Genomic DNA, 21,604 nt, shown 5'->3' on the forward strand with positions numbered 1-21,604 from the left:
CCAGTTGCTAGGGGCCAACGACGACATGCGATCATGTTGGCCGACATGGTTCTACACAACGCCTATAATTCGATAGACCTTTCCTTTCATTGCAGTTTTCCCACTGCTAGTTAGCTTTCCGGCCACAGACTGACTATCGATGTACATGGAATTGTTGTTCTTTAGGTTTTCCGCAAGCTTATAGCCGTTCGTAATATAAATAATGGTGTACCGTGCTGCATTCTTCGGACCGTGACGATACACGCCGTTTTAAAAGCCAGAGTTTCCCTTGAAATACAACTCCATAATGCCACTTTTCATGTGTAAGGGCATGTGACCACGCGCGTGAACACGTCCAATGTCGTCGTCGTCGGAGCTGCTGTCGGATGAAACAAGAGGCGGGTTGGGTTTTGTTTCAGAAGCGGGCCCAGTACCTATAAGAGGCGGTCTATTATCGTATTCAAGAAACATAAGTTAACGTTAGTTAGCTGTACAGGATGCTGAGTAAGCTGTCATTTTATGAGCACGAGCGTCTTTTCTTATCCTGTGGCGCCCTATGTAGAGAGATAGACACGTAGAATTTTCTAGGAAGTGTCTTGTTCACCCAATTAAGCAGAAATATTCAAACCTGATCTTTCTGTTTTTCTATATATGGAAGCACGAGTTTGCGGTCTGTTAGAGCCCTCATTGAAATCTTTCACCAGCTGTGGCCAAGTTTTATAGGAATTTGTCTCAGCAAACGCTTTAATTTTGCTTTCTCTCCTTGTGTCCATTGGGGGTTAGGGCCCCTTTCTTTCCGCAAGGTCTTTGTAGGGCGGAGTTCCCTACCAAGGGGCCCTGCTGGAGTATTGAGTATTGGATCCAGTGAATCCTCGCAAACTTTTGGATTAAAATTAAAACAAGTTATTTGAGTAAAACACTTTTCTCCTGTTTTAGTTTCAAGCTCTTGTGATAATTCTTCGTATGTTATTTCCGAGTTTGAATCTGTAGTATTGACTTTATTAAGCTATTTATAAATATTCTCCTCTAATACAGGTATGATTAATTCTATATATTCTGTTACTAAACTAGTTAATAAATCAAAAAGATAATAAATAAGTATTAACTTTACCCTTACGGTAATCCCTATATAACAAACTTAGGTCTTCTATCAAGAATTTCTATATAATCTTTCTGTTACTAAATCAGCTATATCTAGAGGTAAATAAAGTAGCTTTAAGATAAATTCAGAACAAATCAGATTATGATCCCTATTAGATATTTCCACCACCAGTGTAATGATATCGAGGCCTCAGGCTCTATATCACATGGCCATGGCTGCCTATTTATCCTGTAGATAGCTCAGAGAGCCTTTCTCTCTCTTCTTTTTCTCTTTAGCTTTATTACTTTCGTCAAATACTACATATTGTTTTTAGTGTTCTAAGTTCCTTACATTATAATAAAGCTCTTTTTATCCTATTTCTGAATACCCCACATCGTACAGGCCTACACTCATGTCTGTGCAGTATACACCTCGACTAATTAGTATTTAACCCCCACAACTAGACATCGGCACAACCCGCAAAAACTCGAACCCGAACCCAACCCAACCCAACCCATGATAGGTTTTGGGTTTGATTTTGTAACCCATCAATGGGTTATGGGTTATAGCCTTAAACCCAAAACCTATTTGGGAACCCAATGGGTTCATATTTTAGTGTAGACATGTCAAATATAGCTTAGTAATCTGATTTATATATACTAAGACCTCTATTTTATATAAAAATAGGTTGAAATAGGTTAGGTACCTACTATAACCCATGCGGGTTGGGTTTTGAGTTGTGCCGATGTCTAGATTTAAGGTTTATTAGTGTAATCTTTTAGTCCTTAGAAGTTTTCTATCTTTTTTTCAAACAGTATCTTCCCTCTTGTAGGCTCTAGTGATATAGCCATTCCTCTGCTATAAGAGATGATGCCTTTCTTTAGCCTTCTTATCACACTTAGAGAAGAAAGTATTTTGACCTATAATAGGATATTGATCGTGAGCTCGAAGGGGATAAGGCAGACTCAGAGGAGTAGTTAATTATGATATAAATAATGAAATATATACTGCTTTAAATAGGGCCATAGAGGGGACAAAGCCTCCTTTAATATTTTGAGTCAAAGGACACATAACAGTGCAAAGCTTTTTTTAAACTATATAATATTAAACAGGATAGATCCACCTGACTTTTGTCGTTCGGGCCAGTTTTGATCAGATGGAGACCTCTAGAATAGGAGGGCCTCAAAAGCACCATTAACGTACTAGGTATCACAGGATAGATGGCCCTGTGGGGCATGTCCTTTTTGAGTATAGTCTGACTTGGGCTGCGGAAAAGGATTACCACTCACTGATTAGATAGGTTAGTTAATAATACCTAGTGAGTAAGCGGTGGCTGAGTGATCACGGAGCACCCATCGATGATCACTGATCCACCGCCATGCGAATACTGAGCGATCACATGACTGCACTGATCAGATCACTGAGCATGAGCGCGTGCTGAAATTTACTCACTGAGCCTGAGCCTGATCGCCCTCATTAAAGCGGCGGCAGCCCAGATAGGAAAACCTCACCCGAACAAAATCCGGTGTATATAGTAGCATATACACACATGATGTGAGTATATTCAGTTGACCTTGAGTCCAGTACTTTGTAATATTGGAGACAATACCCACTCCGCATACCTCATATTGTTGATATAGACCTTCTCGTCGCTAGTGGCATATACAGATCTATCTAGGGTTACTAAAACAGATATCTCCAGTCAGACTGAAACATTCCCAAACAACTTCAAATTCTAAGATTGAAGTATTCGATACTACCAGGTACTAGTATTACCTACTGGTACCAGGGTATATAGCGAAAGGTTCGAGTCAAATTCAAACATGACGTATCTGGGCCACAGAAACCGCTTAGCCAAGATCCAGGCCGTCCGCGGTGTTTTTCTAGTACTAGTAGGGAGATTAGACAACTTGAACTTTTAATGCCAAGGTAGGACCCAGAGAAGAGCCAATAGAGCCTGTAAAAAGAAACCGAAATTGATATACCACTAGTTATTCTATTTACCAGAAACCCCGAGAAAAAAGCACCATCGGACAGAAACACAAGGGAATAAGTCATAAACAGCCCACTCGCTCTAAGCGGACGCTCAAGTCCAGGCCATGTCTCATCATGGCGACTGGGAGAAAGATAATAAAAGGCAAACAGATCCAGGATCAGGCATGACTGCTCGAAAGTCACAATTAGCCAGGCCCAACCCCATTCACCCGTTATAGGCTACTGGAGGTAGAAAGCCCGACGGCCAAAGATCAACATGGAAAACTGTTGGGGGGAAGAAGGGAAGAAAAAAACGTTCGATAAATGGGACCCTCTCTATGACAAACACACGATGAACATGCAATTACTAGCCATCGCATAATCAAAAAATTTCTGGACCCAGGCAGACGTGTTTTGGGCCATGCATGATGAACAAAATACTAAGCCCCGCGGTGAAAGAGAAGATTGGTGAGTCTGAGTGTGATTGTGCGTCATGCCTCGGTCATGTGAAATTGGATTCGAATCTGAGTCTGAGTCTGAGTTTGAACCTGAACCTGAATCTGAATCTGAATCGTCATACCAGTCACGACCTCTCATTTCCTCAAAATCCCGACAGGGCGGAGATTCCGAGAAGATCTTTCTAGACAGCGACATTCGTCGTTTGGGCCTCCTCGCTGACATTGACAGCCAAGTTCTCGATGGGTTTCTCGTTTTCAGCAGCAGGAGCAGTCTTCGACTCTGCATCTTCGTTCGCAGTCTCGGTCGAGGACTGCTTTTCCGTCTCAGTCTCGGCCTGGCCGTTGAGCTTCAGCTCGGACTGAGGGACCGGAACAGTGGACCGACGGTCCTTACCATTCTCAGTGCCCAGCACTTCAATCACATCGCCCTTGAACAGAACGGGTCCCTTCAGAAGACCCTTTCTTGTCTGGCCCTCGGCGGGCTCTTGCTCCAGACCCTTCAGCAGTTCTTGAGCGGGCTCGTCAAGGTGAGGCATTTCGCCCCATTGCCACTCCAGCTCGCCACCATATTGCTTAGGGATGCTGGAGGGCTCCATGAAAGAAGTGAGGGTGGGCTTTACTTCGGCCGCGGACAGAATGAAGATCTTGGAGGTGGTGACCGGGTCGAACCAGCGCTTGATCCAACCCCAGACAGTGGGGAAGAAAGCAGGCGCGCCAATGATCTGGAAATAATCAGTATGGAAGGCCCGCCTTGAAACACAAAGCAGTGGAGGGACAACTTACGAAGATACGGTCCAGAGTCTCGGGGTAGTGAGCAGTAGCCAACACGCTCGCATCCTGCATATGGCTCTTCAGGTTCCAGAACTGCTTCAGTCCCACGCCACTCACATCGACGATATTGGTAGATGTCACGATCGGAGTCTCGGGGTTAGGACGCGGAAGCGCGGAGCACAGAGGCATGACGAAGTTAAGCAGGTTCTCGTAGAGGGCGAATAGGTTCAGCAGGCGCGCCGGGATAGTCGACGACTTGTGAGTCTCCGGGGTACCGGTAGACATGGTATTATTATAAGCTGCCATCTCTTTGTTATTGAGGTGGCGGATTTCGAAGACATAGACGGGGATTCCGCGGCGATCGCGACGACCGGTCCATTGGGGGTACTGCAGAAAAGCGCAACTCGAAATTAGTCCAGCGTCCTTGCAAGATAGGGAGAAGGGGCAAAAAAGGAAATGATCGCGTGGAAGTGCATACCATCCGACGCGCAGCCTCGTACGAGTCCACGCCGATATTCGCATACAGCGACTCAATGGCATTGTCTTTGCGCCAATCCTCAGTATCCTTGAATTGACCCCACGCCCCTTCGACCTCAAACTTGCGAGCCCGTAGGAATCGCCTATTGAAAAAGAACATTGTCAGTTCTGATTGCCCTGCGCTTTGTTTCGGAGGTACAGCGTCAAGTAGTGCAACCTACAGCATAGTCGCATCATCGTGGCTGGGCTCTTTAGCCTCAACGCCCTCGCTCTGTTCCACGGCCGCGGTGTAATATCCGCGCTCGGAGCAGACGCTCTTAAACTCAGACAGCTTCTCCTCTTGCTCTGGAGTCAAATGGTTCAAGTGTCCGGCAAGCCATGCGGTTCCGGAGGCCTGGTCTGCGGAGGCGGCGGGATCATTCTTCGAAGCCGATGCGGTGCGCGCAAGGGCCGGGTCCTCAGACGCGTGGCTGTCGTGGGACTTGGTCCGCCAGAACATCTTCTATGAATTTCTGGAGATTTTTGGGAGTTCGTGACGATCGGCCCCAGTGGTTTCAGTTGAAGATCGGAGATCGGAGGGGAAGTAAGAAGAGGCGGTGGAATAAATTTGGTGGAGTTTGGGGTTGCCGCCCTGTGGACCCTTCAGGGTTTCGGAGTCCGATGTTATGAGATATGCCGAGAGTCGGGGTTAGGGGAGTAATTTCAGGTTGGAATGTTTTATATTCATTGTATATTGATTGATCAGGCTTCTGAAGTGCACTGGCAGATGTGCCATCTACCTAGGTACCTAGTAGGCAACACCGTCACTCCGATGCCCCTGTAAACAAATAAATAGCTTGAAAAAGCCGATATACTTCCGACTGGGGCAAAGTTAATCGGTCCCTACAATCCCTGGGAACGATCGACAGAAACCCCGGTCCCAATTTGTAGACTTTGGGTTCATTCGTTTGATTAAGCCAAGTAGATTTAATAGAAAAAAAAAGGAAGAAAGATAAAAAAGAACACATCAAAATAAAGCTGGTACAAAACCATGGATATTGTATGGCACATGTTTTTCCCCAAGGGGAACCGGATCCCACACTTTTGTACATAACGCACACAGTTCGCTCATAGATAAAACACTTAATCCTCAGTCAGATCACCGTACTCCCACATACCACGGCGCTCGGCTTTGGCCTCGGCCTCAAGCTCACGCAGGTTATCCAGGGTCTCGGCGGAAGCACGCTCCCAAGCCTTCAGCTTGCGAGGAACCATGGCCATACCCTCGTGGATAATGTCGGCGTTGATGCTCTGGTCGAGACTCTTCGAGACAGCAGGGTCAAGAAGAGTGACGTGAAGGGTACCGTCGGACTCGACATTGTCGACATTAGCCACAAGCTGGCGGTCGAAAGTTTGGTCACCAACGAAGGCAACAGCGTCCTCGAGGTAGTCAGGGGAGGTGGGGAACTGTGCGAGAGAGAGCACGGCATCAATAGCCTGTGGGCGGAGCTTCTGGTTTGAGAACTGAGGCTGGGTGAGAGGGCGCAGGCTGGACCAGGGCAGGGACTCGGAGTTGCCAAAGTCGACATAGACAACCTCGGCCTCCTGCTTCTCGCGGTCGTTGCGGCGGACCTTGGCGCGATACCAGTCGCCATCTTCGGAGAACTGGGCGGCGACCCAGTCGCCGGCCTTGGGAGGTCCAGCAAGAGGAGTATCGTTGGCCTTGTTGATGTGGAAAGAGCGGAAGGCCGACATCAGCTCGGTCAGAGCGCTGGTGCCAGCACCAATCTGTTGGAGCTTGAGACGTCCATTGGTAGGGTCAACGAATGTGACCATGACATCGCGGTAGTCCTTACGGCGCTGGGTAATGGCAGGCTCGCTCTCGTTGCCGGTACCGTTAGCAGCCTCAGACTCCTCAGCGGCTGCTGCCTCCTTGGAAGGGTCCCAGTCGTGCCACAGACCCTTGCGGGCCTCTTTAGCTCGCTCCTCAGCGGCAAAGTACTCGTTGGCGTGACCAGACTGCTCAGCTGAGTAGGCGTGCACGGTTGCGAATCCCTCCTCCAGCAGAATCTTGGTGAAGTTCTCCTTGCCAACATATAGGGAACCAATGAAACCACCAACCTTGTCAATAGTCTCAACATCGATCTCAACGTCACGCTGCATGCAGCGGCGGTTAGCCAGATCGTGAGCTTCCTGGCCAAAAGGCTCACCAGCATCGCCCGGCCCGCGGGCAGATCGGGGAGCACGGATGCCCGAAAGAACCAGAGTCAGCTTGGCGTTCTCGCGGGGCACCAGAACGGTGAAGCGAGAACCAGACTTGACGAAGTCGACAACGGCGGGAATGCGCTTTGAGCGTTGCAGAACGCCGACCTCAAGCTTGGCCTTCTGGACATTCTCTGAGTAGTCCACCAGCTGCTTCGACTTGGGCGGCTTGGGAGACCACATACCGCGAGCCTCCTTCTGGGCATCGGCCTCGGCTGCGAGGAGAGAATCATAGTCGGGAGAGCGGTCATCATCGTCCATACGGTGTCGGATGACTGAGGCGTATCCAGCCTCAACCAGAGCCAATCCAACGTTGGTGTTGCCCTGGACAACGGTAGCGACCTCGCGCTCCTCGTAGCCCTCGTTGGCGGGCTTCTTGCCATTCACAGTGACCATGACATGCTTAGCAATAACACGCTTGCGCAAGTACTCCTTGGCCTCGGCGGCGAATGGGGCCTGCTTAGGGTCGGAAGGCTTGGGCTGACGAATACTAGTGATGCTGATCTTCTTCTCCTGACCAGCCTTGTTGCGGAGGAATAGAGTGTCGGCATTGAGGACACGGGTGACAACGTAATCCACGGCAGCGGCACCGGAAGTCTTGGGTCCAACGTGTCCAGTGAAGATACCCTTGCGAGCATCCTTAGCCGAGCGCTCAGCCTGGCGGAGAGCAGCCATATCCTGGCCAAGGAGGGTAACGTGGTGATCCTGGCAGCGGGCAAGACCCTCCTCAAGAAGGAATTGGGCGATGTTTCCGTTAGGGTGGAGGAGAGTGGCGATCAGCTGGCCTTGGGGAGTCACGCCGAGCAGAGAAGCCTTGACCTTACGCTGCAGCAGACGCGACTCGAAGAATTGCTGTGCCTCGTCGCCAAAGGGCTCAGCAGCCTGCTCCTTTCCATCGGCAGTAGTCCGCTTGGCAGCTGGAGCCCGGATACCAGCAACAGCCACGACAGACTGCACGTGCTCATTGGACGAAACCAGGAGACGCAAGACGACACGGTCTCCATTCAAGACCTTCTCAATGATACCCTCCAATTGTTTTCCCTTGTGTTCATCCACAAGGCTTTGTCCGTGGGTCAATTCGTAGCTGGTCTCGATGAGACCCTCGGCGGAACCGGACCAGATACCCTTCTTCTCATCCTGGGCGAGCGACTCCAGTCCACGCAGGCGATCAAGTAGCCCTTGAGTGGCCTCCGACTCATCCCCGCGCTTGCCAGCCTCATCACGAACACGAGACCATCCCTCTTGAACACTGATATCGGGAAGCTTGGCGTTGGAACCGGGCAGGGTGATGACACCGTACTCTCGCTTGGCGCCGGTGGGGATGGTGTAGACGACGTCAAAACGAACGACCTTGCCTACAAGGATCTCACGGAGGAAATCGCGCGATTGGTATCCGAAGGGCTAAAGAGAAAGTTGTTAATTGAGTTGAACTGAAGCTGTCACATGGGACGATTCGAATTGGCCATAGGGGCTCAAAAGACCGCCTCATGATCCCCGTGTTCCAGCAGATCAACAATTGAGGCGAATTAGTACTAACCTCGTCACCCTCTCTCCTCAAGCGTGGTGCTGAGACATAGGCGAGGCTTAGGATGCGTTCTTGTGAGGGATTAGAGATATGCGACAGCACGACCGTGTCGCCGGACAGGACGGACTTGACGCGGGCTTCGAAAGGCATGCTGAAAGGGAAAACCGCTACCACACACAAAGGTAGCTGATTTAAAACCGAATGAAGAAAACCAGGGGGAGAAACCAGGAAAGGGAAAGTAGAAAAGACTAGAATGGAATGATCGCGGGAGAGCTTCGGAGGAAACGTGGCCACGGTGTTTGTGGGGGAAAGCGGTCTGGGCGTTCCGGCTGGGCTAGCACGCAACTACGGAGTACATGTGTCTCCATTCTCTACAGAAGGGGGAAAAGGGAAAAGGGGGGAATATTAACTCGTTTGAAATGAAATTCATTGCATCCTAGCCAGGCTAAACTATCCTGTACTTTTCATCTCAATAGATGGGGAATATCATCGTGGTCCAACTATGTGGCATTATCAAAAGTGGCTCCAGATTTAAGCGGAGATACCAATGACACCTATAACAAGTCAGCATATGAAGGGGGAGAGAGAGAGAGAGAAAACAGATAAACCATCAACTTACCGCAGGCAGGACGGAGACCAGCGTTACCAGTCTTCTTGGACTCCTCGTTACCACCACGGCCGAGGTCATCAGTGCCGGCGTGGACGACCAGGGTGCGCTAGTTGTCCTATTAGTTTACTTCTTTTCTTTCACAAATTCGGGTCTTTTTTAACTTACGCCCAGAACGCTCTCAGCGCCGATCAGCTTGACAAGCTTGTCCTGCACGCTGCCGGTGGCGTTACCCTCAGCATCGGTCTTGAAGTTGCCCAGGTCACCAACGTGACGGACCTCATCGGTGGGAGCACCGTGGGTCTTGCCGTGAGGGTTGACTGCAAGGGAGGTTAGCCATATATTCAAGGATGATTTCGGAGATATGGAAATGCACAAGAGGCTACATACAGTGAGGGCCGGCGGAGGTGCAGCCGTTGGTGTTGTCACCGAACTGGTGGACGTGGAAACCACGCTCAGCGTTGGCGTCGTTACCGGTGATGTTCCAGGAGATGGTGGTGGGAGCGTTCTCATCAGCCTGCTCGAAGGTAACAGTACCAGCGATCTTCGCGTCTCCGCGGAGGACAGCAACTGGACGAGATATGATTAGCGGGGGTGCATCTTTTCAGATTTTAAGTATGCTTGCATCGGCCCGCCTCCCGCTCTCCCGCTCTCCAGCTGCCTGGCCTGCTGGGTTCGAGAGCTCAGCAATAAGCAATAAGCTTAAGCTCAGATCGCGAGGACCCTGGCGGTAACTCACGCAGCTGAAACCAGGCAGTGGAGAGAGGAAGCAAGCCGATAGGCTCAGGTATAGCAGGAGGATGATCACAAGGTGCTCAAATCTGCTCACCCAAGGTCCCTGGGGCGTGGAGCCGCGAGGACTTGGGACAGAGTTCATTGGCCCCGGGGGGAAGTATGAGATCGAAGATGAGGTTGACAGGATAAGCTTACCAGCCTTGACCATATTGTCGGTTAGAAATGATATGGGGGTAGATATCAAATAATTGGTATGAGTCTTGAGGGAAAGGGAAAGGAGGAGAAGTGGGCGGGGACGGAGAATAATAAGCGGATGATGTTGACGTGACTGCCCGCTACGGGAACTTGTCTTGTTTCGAGTACTTTGATTTACTGCAGAAATTTGCAGTGAATGCGGGTACCAGGTACAACTTTTCCCACTCCCAATTCTCCCAACTTCCCCCCACCTTCCTAAGCGGGCAGCTTTCGGAACGAGGGGAAATGACATAATGCCGTCTTAAACCTCGCCATCCACCTTTACTTTGTATATATTGATTACTGAAGTTCAGAATCAATTCAATCTTAGCTCTATTTACTTCCTATCATCCTTAATCAAAATCATCTATTGCTCAAATTGACATCAGGAGTGTGATACAGAGTCACATCGAGCCCTGCGGGGTTGCTTGTAGCATGAATAAGCCGACTAGCCTAGATTCCGGTATTTGACCTCGGAAGCGTCGGCCTCCAAACCACCCGACACCGGAGATCTACTAGCATGCTAGGTGGTTATATATCCGCAAAGGCTAATTCTATCCAATTTTTAATCCGAATGGTTGTTACTAGTAGTTGGTACTTACTGGCCACTACTTACTACTGGTGTCGTGACTGCACATCCCTGTATAAGATTGCACCAAGGTTGAAAAGTAAAAGATTCATCAATTCGTATCTACCGATTCCGACATTTTAGGGATCGCCAATTTACAAATAACATAAGGTTTTAAAGAAATCACAGACGAAAATTAAGCCCGAGCCATCTAGGCCTGGATCTTGGCCTTGAGCAGGTCCTTGAGGGTAACCGCATCAGCAGCGAACTTGGAGATACCCTCACGGAGCTTCTCAACACCCATGGCCTCCTCGTTGAAGTCGAAGCGGAAATCAGCCTCGTTCTCGAGGTAAGCGCGCTTGGGAATGTCGAGCTTGGTGGCATCGGCAGCGTCGAGCTTCTTGGGGACGGCAGCAGTGCTGTTGTACAGGTCCTCCAGCAGGTTGGGGGAGATGGTCAGGTAGTCACAGCCAGCGAGCTCGGTGATCTCGCCGGTGTTGCGGAAAGAGGCACCCATGACAATGGTGTTGTAGCCGTGCTTCTTGTAGTAGTTGAAGATGTCCTGGACGGACTTGACACCGGGGTCCTCCTCGGCAGTGTAGTCGCGCTTGTGAGCGGCCTTGTACCAGTCGAGGATACGGCCAACGAAGGGGGAGATCAGGAAGGCACCGGCCTCGGCGGCAGCGATGGCCTGGACCAGGGAGAACATCAGGGTCAGGTTGCAGTTGATCTGGTACTTGGACTGCAGGATGTGGGCAGCCTTGATACCCTCCCAGGTGGAGGCGATCTTGATGAGGATGCGGTCCTTGGAGATACCGGCCTCCTCGTACAGCTAAAATGCGACATTTGTTAGCTATCTGTTTTCTGGAGCTCGCGGGGAATCTCTCAGGTACATACCTTGATGATCTCGAGGGCCTTCTTGACGGAGCCCTCGGTGTCGAAGGACAGCCTAGCGTCGACCTCAGTCGAGACCTTGCCGGGAATGATCTCCAGGATCTTGGTACCGAACTCAACCAGGAGACGGTCCAGGGTGGCGTCAACCTGCTCGTCGACGGTCTTGCCCTTGGTCTTACCGTAGGCAACAGCGGAGTCGATCAGAGCGGCGTACTCGGGCTTCTTGGAAGCAGCCAGGATCAGGGAGGGGTTGGTGGTAGCATCCTGGGGCTTGTACTTGCCGATGGCTGTGGCACGTTAGCTTGAGGATCCAATGATACCGCACAATGCGGGAAGACTATTTAGAAGTTGGGGTCACGACATACTGGCAAAGTCACCTAGAAATGCGAGTGTTAGTGGGATGTTGTTCAATGCATGCGTCATGGATGATCAGTGGGACTTACCAGAGTCACAGACGACAACGGTGCCGGAGGCCTTGAGCTGCTCGAGAGAGGTAGACATGATGTGTAGAATAGGGTATTTTCTGCAAGGGGGAAGATTGCAAGATTGGATACAAGAAGAGATGGAGAGATGAAGGAGAGAAGAGAAGTGGCGATGGGGAAGGTATTTAGGGAGGGGCGCCCTGGAGCAGAGGCAGCCGGGAACCCAAGAGGTACATCGGTGTAGTATGGGAGTGTCATACAACAGACAAGTACCCCCCTCAATGCGGGACAAACCTTGAAAGTGGGGCAAAAATGACGCTGCGCGATGAAATCACTTTCATATTTGCCCAGTCCCTCCACCAACAATGCCCCTCCTTCCGAAGGTTGGACCTGGACATAAACCCGTGTCCGGTTGACGCGCCTAGGGTTTTCCTTGATCTACTCCCAACAAGATTTACACAATTACTTCTTGATTTGCCCCTCCCCTTCTGACCGGCTTCTATATGGAATTATTAAACAATTATTATTTTCCCCATATCTTTTCAATCTCAATGCCCTTGCCACTGTAGACAAACCCCAGGTTGACCAATCCGGCGCAGTGTGCTCCGGAACCCCAACCGGAGTATGGTCGACCGGCCAACGGCCCACTACTGCAGTGGTCCTGCATCTCACTCACCGAGACCCGGTTAAATCTCACGTTCTACTCCGGACGGCGTTTGGGGCTGGGGGATCCGTGTGTCTGTTATGATGCTGTGGCCATTCCGCTATGCATGCTATGTAGTATGTACGTGGTTGGAAACGAACAGTGGCGCAAAGAGGTGATACAAACAAACAAATACAAAATGGCAAAGGGTGAATAAAATCAAATCAAAAACAAGAACAAGAACGCCGCGCTGCTGGGTAGTAGCAGCTGCTTTTGCAATGAGCCCCGACAAGGCCAACACAGAACAGTAAAAGGCGGAGAGGCGTGTAAGTCAGTAGCCGCACGGCAACGGTTGGTCCAAAACGGCAAGGCTTAGCGCCTCGTTATGCAGTTCCACTCATACTGCGAAAAAGAATTCGGTTAGTTTGGGGGTCTTCCATAAGATGTGGTCTAGCCACGGAAAAATAGAAAGTGGTAACTCACCACACGGCCCGCTTCATCCCCAGTATAGACCACGTGGGGAAGGGGAAGGATACAACTGATCCCCGTCGAGATATTGGCCCCGGTGTCGCGACTGCTGTCTGTATGATGTAGTTGACGGATGAGTTCCAGCTCAAACCGTCCGCTTCGAATCACCTTGCTCCAGATATTCACAACACCGCGACTGTGACCCGTCAGGACAAGTTCACGCCCGAGCCATTCATTTTGGTCGCCCTCGTAAAAGACACAAGATAACACTCGATCATCGACCGAATCGCAGACCGGTTGGTCGACTAGGACTTCACCATTCAGAGTGTACATGGTAAGTCGATGGCCCCGACAGACAACAATGTTGCCCGTCACGTCGTTTATACGAGCACACTATATACATGGTTAGATATGCGAAAATAGCTTGGGGAATATTGAAGGTTCACTCACATCAACCGTTCCTTCAGCAGGCAATGTTCGTACGAAACCTCGTCGGTTAAGATCCCATAGCATGATGTGTCCGTCACTGGATGCGGATAGTAAAGCGCTGAAAGAACGCGAAACGGCGAGCACGCTTACGGGCGTGCGGTGGCCAAAGAGCGATCCGATAGGTTGTAGATCAACTGATTTGGATGTCGCAGTAATTGTCCATAGAGAAACTGTACAATCGGTACCGCATGTGATGAGTGTTCGTGAGTCTGCGAAACTAGCATAGGAAAGCTGGCCGATATGCAGATGCTCGAAGTGGCCGAGAAGCTATATGGTATTAACAAAGGGATCTATCTTGGGCTTTCAAATACAAATACTTACTTTACGACTGTCCGCAGAGTAGAAACGAACACTGCCATCGAAGAATCCCCATTCCATATAATGGTCGTAGTTTGGCGGGACATTCAAGCGAAGAGAGGCCGTGCACAGGAGGCGGTCCTGTCTCATGGAAAGATTCGCTACGCGCTCTTCTGTATCTATGAAGAGAACGATACATTAGTAACCCGAGGCGTGCAATTGAAGATAGATGTCCTTACCGAGCAATGCGAGTGGCGTCTGTGTTAGGGATTCCGCGAGGGTGTCAAGCCGGGGAACACGGTGTCGTTGATCTTCCCGCTGTGCATGTGGACGTTGGAAAATTTGATGAGGGGTTTGTCCAAAATTATGGATAATTCCGATAGTAGCCAACCGCTCCATAGGATCATCGATCGCATCCAAGTCCTTCGCACCCTTGTAAGACAGATGATGAAAGACATTGACGGCTTCAACTGCGGCCTCGCCCTTCTGTTTGCTACCGAACACGAGGTCAATCCAATGATGTAGGTTTTCCGAAACGTATGGGCTCTCTAGTGCTTCGCGATGTTTCTCAATGAAGATCTTTGGATCTCCTTTGGCCCAGGGGGGAAGCTCAACCGAATCAATAGCTGTGGTCATGTTCTGCAAAACTCCAAAGTCATACTTATTGGAATTCACCAGGAACTCAGGCAGGTAGAAGAATTCTGGAATCAATTCTCGCACATCAGACATGTTACCCCGTGTTGCGGATTCCCATGCCTTTCGAATTGAGTAGAAAAGTCGATCTGCGTGATCGAATGTTCCGCCCTGGAGGAGAAGGTATGACTTGACAAACGGCTGAAGACGAATGAGATACGAGCTGACGATCATGGCGGAGGAGTAATGGGTTCCATAATGGAAAGGCGGGGAGTTATCATCACCCATCTCTGCAAAGGCATTGTAACGTTCCTTGAAACCCGCTTCGCGATCGGGATTCTGACAGCCCATGGGACGGGAAAGGTCACGAAATGTCTTGGGGTTGGTGAGATCGAGCTCCTCGCTTGTGTAGTCTGCCAAGACCCACGGGAAGACTGGATACTGGGTCAAGTCGTTGAATGTTCGTCCAGCAAGGGTATTGATCAACATCAGATAGTGGAAATTGGATATTTCGCCCTTGACCCATTTTCGCGTTGCAGGGTTCGATGGAAGGTGGCCAAAGACACTTGCGAATTTAGAGCCGATAGATTGCGGCGCATCCTCTTGGCTTCGCAAGGTTTCAAATCTCCAGATATCTTCCGGTCGCGAGTGGCCAGCACTTCCAGTGACCTGCGGTGCTTTCGAGCCAAGCTGATTGCATAATTCATCTCTTACTCGTGCAGAAAAGAACGTGAGAAGGTAGCTGGTACCATCTGTGAAAAAGATTTCCAGGGCGACATCACGGAAGAGGAAGCGACGTTTGGAGACACTGACAAGGTCTGACCACTTCCAGCTTCTAGTTTCATGCTCTTGAGAACGGCGGTCGTTAGATTCTCTTCCGGATATCATTCGCACATAAGAGTCGCGCTCCTCCACAGGAGCTTGCCAGACATTGACAATTTCTCCATCGGCCCTTTGGAAGAAGTTGTCCAGAATGTAGATGCAATCCTTTCCGAGAATCAAAAGCCCCTCGACGGCCTCGAGGCCAATGATTCGCGACATGTTACACACATTCTGGACCTGGTCACCACGGTGAAGAGACCGCATCACTTTGCGATTTTTGTCATCATAGTCCTCGAGTTCATTCTTGGGGTCGTCAATCATCTCGAAATTCTCTTCAAGCATACTCGGATCTTCCGCGTTGGTGGCATTTTCAGCGTCGCCATATTGAGGCTCAGAGTCAAGACCGTCAGGCTCCCCTGTCATGACGGTAGGTGTAGCAGCCACTTCCCCTGCAGATAGTGCACGAACGCGAGTATCGAGTTTAGGAATAGGTGGCTCGGAAGCCTTTCGCTTTGGCTGGTAGTCTTGTCGGTCACCCAATTCGTCTGGGACAACTCGTAATCGCATACGGCTGCGGCCTTCGGTTTGATCGAGTCGCCATTTCATTTCCTTCTCTTCCGCAAGAAGACCCCCTGGTCGTCGCAGATCCATCAAAAGAGTCGAGAATGCCGACCACATGAAGACAGAGTTGTCTTGCAAGTCTTGCAGAAATCTTTGTGACTTCAGAAACTCTGACGCGGAGATGTTCGAGATCCAATGAGGTAAGGTAGCGTCATGTTTCCTGATGACCTCCTCGTTGAACTTTTCCAATTGAACCCATTGTTTCAACTTTTCTTTGCGTTTTGACATGCGGTTCTTGCCTGAGTCCTCGCTTTTTGCATTCTCTTCTTGGACGAAAGTCTCCCAGGACCGAGACAAGATCCCAAAAAACAAAGCATCCAGGTCGTCCCTTTGACCGTCTATCCATGGAAGAAAGGCTTCATCCTCCATGCCCACAAGTGTATCAAATCCATCAGCTAGCCGGCGCTGTAGGGAATGAGGGGCATTGCCCAGGAGATTTGTCACCTCTTCGGGCTTCTGGACAAGAATTATCCGCCAAAGGCTTGCTGCGGCCAAGCGAACGCTCTCATCGATGCTAATCAATTTCGTGTACAGCAGGTAGAAAAGTAGTTGAAGATTCTTCGACTGAGTATCGGCTGCGGAAAGAAGCACGACTTGCCAGTAGTTCAGTCGTTTCAGAACTGTCAACGCCTCGCTATCTTCCGCCTCCGAAAGCTGAAACAGGACTATCCGATATAGTGCTGAATGGATAGTAGCCACTGTTTGACTGCACAGACGAATACTCTTGAGGCTTGCGACATCGGGACGTTGAAGATATTCCAAAATCGTACCCATACATTCGAGACTAGAGACGGGCCCATTGACATACCATCCTTCATAGACCGCCTCCACCAGATGCATTGCAAAGCGCGAGAGATTTGTCAAAACACGAGGTTCTTGGAGTAGGCGAGGATTTTTTGTCGGCAATTGCTTCAGATTTGAGACAAGTGAGTTGAAGACCCACGAGTTGAAATGCGCTTGGTGCTCCGTAAACCCAGGGGGGGGGTTTTTTGATACAACCCTAATCCCGAAAAGTCTTTTCTTTCGAGCAGTTGATCCTCAAATATCGGGAGGACGAGGCCAAAAAAAGCCTTTATAAGTGGATGGTCGATCACGGCCTCGTCATTTAATAAATTGGGATCGACTAAGCGACGAATGCGAGCAGAAGACGGCTGATGTTTAGCTCTTTCTGAGGAGATGAGGACAAACGAGGATCCACGACGAAGTGAATCAGTACTCTCGTCGGCACTTTCTGCCACGTCAATTGTGGTTGTTTGGAAGGCCGTGGAGGCGTTTGCAGTACCTGAACGAGGTCGAAGAACGAGATTGCTGTCATCGAAGCCGATTCCGCCGTGTCGAGTGGTCATTTCTATGGCCGGGCTAATAGGGTCTGTACCAACAACTGTAGGATAAAGAATAGACAGAAGTTCCTGGAGATAATTTGGCTGCGTAGTAAATTCCTGGAAATTTCTAGAGATCGATCGAGCCTCCGCAAAAAACTTGATAACTGAGGACAGCATGGAAATGCCATATTTCGTTCGATCCGGCAGGGGTACATCGGCCAGGTTGCACGTCGCCATGCTCGGGTTCTTTGAACTGGTCGCAGCTTCTTCGAATAGAGCCTGTGAGTCTTCTGCCGTCTCCGCCTCGCCAGTGGATATTATTTGTTTCGATCCGGCCCTGAGCATTGCCATGATGACAGGGAGCATCTCGGGAAATGCAATGCGGAGCTCGCCATCTGCCAAGAACATGTTGAGGAGGGCAGGTGCGTTGAAAGGTTTCTCGAGATCCAGACGAGCAACATCTTGTCCGAAAAGAATAGACAGGCAGATGATCCAGATAGATGGAACATTCCACCATCGTTTCAAGTGATGTTCCAGAATCGTGTACCCTGCGTTCTTGTCGGCAAACTTCTTGCTATAGCTACTTCCATGGACAGTGAGTAACCTCGCGAGAATCTTGACAGCGAGGTTAACGACTTCGGGTTCATCTTCACAGGCGAGGTACAAGAGCCACTTGTGTTTGTTAGATAATGCAATATGGACGATGTAGGAATATGTTTTATCGAACCTTATTGGTGACTGCCTTGGCAAATTTCTTCAGAGGCGTCGGATCAAGAGGGTTGCAGAGGATATTGGAATACAATCGCAACATCTCGATTCCCAGTGGAATATTCCTGATATATTTCTCTGAGTCGGACTTTGATGAACCTGGTCGAGATGAAGCTCCCACAAAACGGAGACTCTTCTTTTTCTTCAGTGCGGCAGACGGGCTAGGCTTGTGAAGGGTATAAGTGATGGACAAAGCCAGCGATCGAAGGAGATCAGGGGATGGACTGCTTTCAACCAAGGACCGAAAAGCGGACAGACAAGGTTGGAGAGTTTCCTGTGTCAGTTCACCTCCCTTCAAAATCTCGAGAAGTTTCTTGCTGACGCCTGCTTTATTGTCAACAATCATTTCGGCTTTATTAAGGAGGGGTGTTGGTTTGGGGAAGGCTTACGCATTCGACCGAGTCGCCTGGCATTGAACCGGCGATAGTTGCTTTCGGCAGCAAACGCTCGAAATTGTGAATAGTATAGATCCATGACAGGCTTATCTCCGAATCGCCAGATATCCATGTCAACAAGCAATACCCGGTAGGCGAGAGGATTCGTGATTATGGAGTGATTTGGACGGTCGAAATCATAGCCAACAAATGCAAGAGTGAGTCGCAGTAGCTCAAGGGTCAAAGAATTTTGTTCTTCAGTTGACGCAACCAGGGAAGTCTTGTTTGGTACGGCTGATGTGCTAAATTGATAGCCCAGCTTTTCTCGGAGCTGTACAGCGAGGATTCCATATCCGTTGTCTCTCTCCATCGCCTCACTATTTCGCCAATTATCCCGCACGGCCTCGTAGAGCGCTTCCACGGCAACCCGTGTATTTTCAGCAGTGTCAGCGGCTTGAATGAGACTGAGATGCACCGGAGCACAGCCGCCCAAACACCAGCTGGCGTCGTCCAGCGATCGAGGAACTTCAACAACTGGATCGCCTGTTAGAATTCCAACTCCTTGAGGTTGAGTCAGACCGTCGTTGATCGCAGGAGTGGCTCCATTTATCGCTACGGCATTGCCCCCAGCCTTGGTAAGCTGCTGCAGGGACTTGGCTGCTTGTTTAGACAAGCATTTGATAAGTTGTGACTCGTCCACATTGTTGCTGTCATCGTCGTCAAGAACAGCCACAGGGGAAACATTGATCAAAATTGAGCTCTCGCGAACAAGATTACTTGCTCGCCGTCGGATAGCAGTGACAATGTCTGAGCTCTCCTCTTTGCCGGGATGGAGATGTTCATTCCGCAAGTTCAGGGTGGCAGATGCTTTGTACGTCTGGAAAGATCCTAAGCAGTCCTGGAAGTTACCATAGTAGCGCGGACCGAGATTGTAAAATACAGCCACCATGTCATCGCTGAACGCCTCATCGAACAAAATTCCATTTGCAAGTGACCAGCGGGATGTAGAAACTCCTTTACCAAGTCTCATTGCAAGATCCTGGGGCGTTCCGAAGAAAGCCTGGATGCGTGGTGGTCGGCTTGGGTGATTACTAGTTGGAACTGAAGGATAATCAATCTTCAACTGCTCCGAGAATTCGCCATCTATAAAGAGGGATGCCTTGGACGAGGACATGGGCTTTGGTCGTCTATGAATTAGGCAGATATGGTACCAGCGACCAGATTCAAACTTGGCGGACTTGAAGCGTACGCTGGGGCGCGGGCCACGAATCGCGGTCTGCAAAATAAAGTTGCGTGTATCCTTCTCCAGATAAGCTAGGATGAAACAAGTTTGGCTAGCATCAAATGCTCCGAATATTGTGGTATGCGTATTTGAATCGAACTCGTCAAAGCGCAGCCAGGCGGACAAAGTGTAGCCAGCCGAAGTGCTCGGTGGGAATGGTCGACCCAAGGTTGCGAACTCCACAGAGCAAAACCCATGTAGAGAGAGGTCGAATTGTATTGACGGGGGCTCTTTGGAAAGTTTGAGGGCGGAGAGTAAGAACTGAAGAACCTGAGGATTATCGTGTGCGCGTCGGTAAAGTGCAACTGCGTCGTCCAAGCTACTCATACCTTGAACACTAAGATACTGGGCTAGGTCTTGATAGAGTGCTCTTTCGGTGTCGGACCGGCCGTCATCGAACAAGAGCGGAAGGATTGAGGTCAACATTCCGGTGGCATGCAAAGCTACAACGTTCCGGCGAGATTGAGAAGCCAATTGACAAAGACATGCGGGAAGAGCCAAACGCAGACCATTATTTCCAGGTATCACAGAGTGTGTTACCCAGACGCGGAGCAACGGGCCGAGCAGCTCTGCGACCTCCACAGTCTCGGCGGAGCCCATGAATTGGTCGACGGCAAGCCGTAGATCTTTCGGGGATGTCGAATCCGTGCCCTGCGGGATTCTGCTATTGAAAGTTGCAAAAATCCCCGCTACGGCCTCCTGGCACAGTGCGGCGGCCAGAATGGCACCGTACAGTTGTTGTGAATCGGCTTCAGTATCACCCATCTTCCCAACCAGCACAGCGAGAGTCCGTTCCAGACCAGCAGTCCCGCCCCCGGCAATCCTGCGGGCGAAGTATCGTTTGTTTCCAAAGTGTTCCTTCAATCCTTCGGCCAAGACTCCAACGACATCCTTGTAGATTCCGAGCAAGCCCTTTCTGTCCTCTTTGGAGAGGGTCCGCGGGTCATAGAGCTCAGCAATTTGCTCCGCGAGCCCGAGCAGGATCTGGAAGCCCTGGAGATGTCGGAAGGCATCTTTCGCGGCTTGAGGGCGTGCATCATCGATAAAGGTATGGCGAAGACGAAGGAGAGGTTCGGTCGCCGTGAGGGCCTGTGAAAGGGACAGGTCCTTGCCCGTAGCGAGGATCTTTAGTTGGTCGAGAGTGGGAGCTAGCTCTTCGGCGAGTCGCTCAGTCGAACCAGACGGGGATGGAGGGGGGAGGGGCGGCGGAGCCATCACCAAATCTTATCCACGACCGGACCGATGGCGGGTGACCACCAGAGACCGTGAATGGATTGGCGTGTCGGTTGAGGCGGTCTGCATTTGTATGTGTTGTGTGGTAGCGGGTCCAGATGAGGGAATGGCGGAGGGAGAGGCGGAGAGGGGGAGCGCGGCGGTCACTGGTTTGGGGCGAAGTTGTCGAGCTTGCGGCCGTATGTCCGTATTACTAGTTGCAATTCGCGCAAGGTGGTCTGACCTCTTTCCTCAGGTTATATTTCCCAAGTTTAAAATCGTTACTTCATTCACGTATCCTCTTGAGAGCAATGCCGTGCACAGAAGCACACTTTAGGAGCATCACAAACGGGTCTGGTCACAATGTCCAAACCAGGCCCCCAATGTTTCTACTAAATTACCACTGTTCCCTCTCTCAATGGAGCTATTATACCAGCACCTACTAGTATGCAAATTACTCGATTGGTTCTAACAATTGAATTCGGGATACGGAGTATCTAGCTGAGTTGGATACATGGATACCAAGTGGTATGGTATTCATCCTAGTACTATTAGTAGTAGTATCATGATCTCCAATCCGGGCTATCTACACTTTACCAATAGTAGTACTCCTAGTACTACCTAGGTAATACTAGAGACCTTTTGGCTCTTTCGAATCAAGTCTAATGAGTAAGCTCGCCAACTTGAGCCTCCTCTATGTGCCATTT

At 50.1% G+C, this 21,604-nt stretch overlaps 4 protein-coding genes across 4 annotated transcripts; all 4 read right to left on the reverse strand.

Moving 5' to 3' along the window:
* Nucleotides 1-3,674: 3,674 nt before the first annotated feature.
* N7533_010021 (SEC14 family lipid-binding protein) lies at nucleotides 3,675-5,239 on the reverse strand (the record flags this gene model as incomplete). Its single annotated transcript, XM_057106671.1, has 4 exons — nucleotides 3,675-4,214; nucleotides 4,276-4,650; nucleotides 4,742-4,883; nucleotides 4,962-5,239. 4 exons carry the CDS (start codon nucleotides 5,237-5,239, stop codon nucleotides 3,675-3,677), a joined length of 1,335 nt encoding a protein of 444 aa, XP_056955888.1.
* A 623-nt stretch (nucleotides 5,240-5,862) lies between these two features.
* Nucleotides 5,863-10,056, reverse strand: N7533_010022 (putative transcription factor (Snd1/p100); the record flags this gene model as incomplete). Its single annotated transcript, XM_057106672.1, has 7 exons — nucleotides 5,863-8,382; nucleotides 8,519-8,673; nucleotides 9,052-9,060; nucleotides 9,126-9,222; nucleotides 9,282-9,433; nucleotides 9,504-9,683; nucleotides 10,044-10,056. 7 exons carry the CDS (start codon nucleotides 10,054-10,056, stop codon nucleotides 5,863-5,865), a joined length of 3,126 nt encoding a protein of 1,041 aa, XP_056955889.1.
* Nucleotides 10,057-10,861: 805 nt separating this feature from the next.
* Nucleotides 10,862-12,045, reverse strand: N7533_010023 (sedoheptulose-7-phosphate:D-glyceraldehyde-3-phosphate transaldolase TAL1; the record flags this gene model as incomplete). The annotated part of the gene is made up of 4 exons (XM_057106673.1): nucleotides 10,862-11,482; nucleotides 11,548-11,831; nucleotides 11,910-11,921; nucleotides 11,988-12,045. The coding sequence occupies 4 exons, from the start codon at nucleotides 12,043-12,045 to the stop codon at nucleotides 10,862-10,864; spliced, it is 975 nt and encodes a 324-aa protein (XP_056955890.1).
* A 936-nt stretch (nucleotides 12,046-12,981) lies between these two features.
* On the reverse strand, nucleotides 12,982-20,900 carry N7533_010024 (Beige/BEACH domain protein; the record flags this gene model as incomplete). The annotated part of the gene is made up of 8 exons (XM_057106674.1): nucleotides 12,982-13,011; nucleotides 13,093-13,470; nucleotides 13,528-13,833; nucleotides 13,888-14,042; nucleotides 14,103-16,848; nucleotides 17,034-17,933; nucleotides 17,989-18,353; nucleotides 18,419-20,900. 8 exons carry the CDS (start codon nucleotides 20,898-20,900, stop codon nucleotides 12,982-12,984), a joined length of 7,362 nt encoding a protein of 2,453 aa, XP_056955891.1.
* Between the last annotated feature and the right edge of the window lie 704 nt (nucleotides 20,901-21,604).

This window comes from Penicillium manginii (assembly GCF_028828005.1).
Source record: "Penicillium manginii strain IBT 31320 chromosome Unknown utg000007l:1.0-2284322.0:1.0-2285126.0, whole genome shotgun sequence".
In the NCBI taxonomy this organism is placed as follows: domain Eukaryota; kingdom Fungi; phylum Ascomycota; class Eurotiomycetes; order Eurotiales; family Aspergillaceae; genus Penicillium; species Penicillium manginii.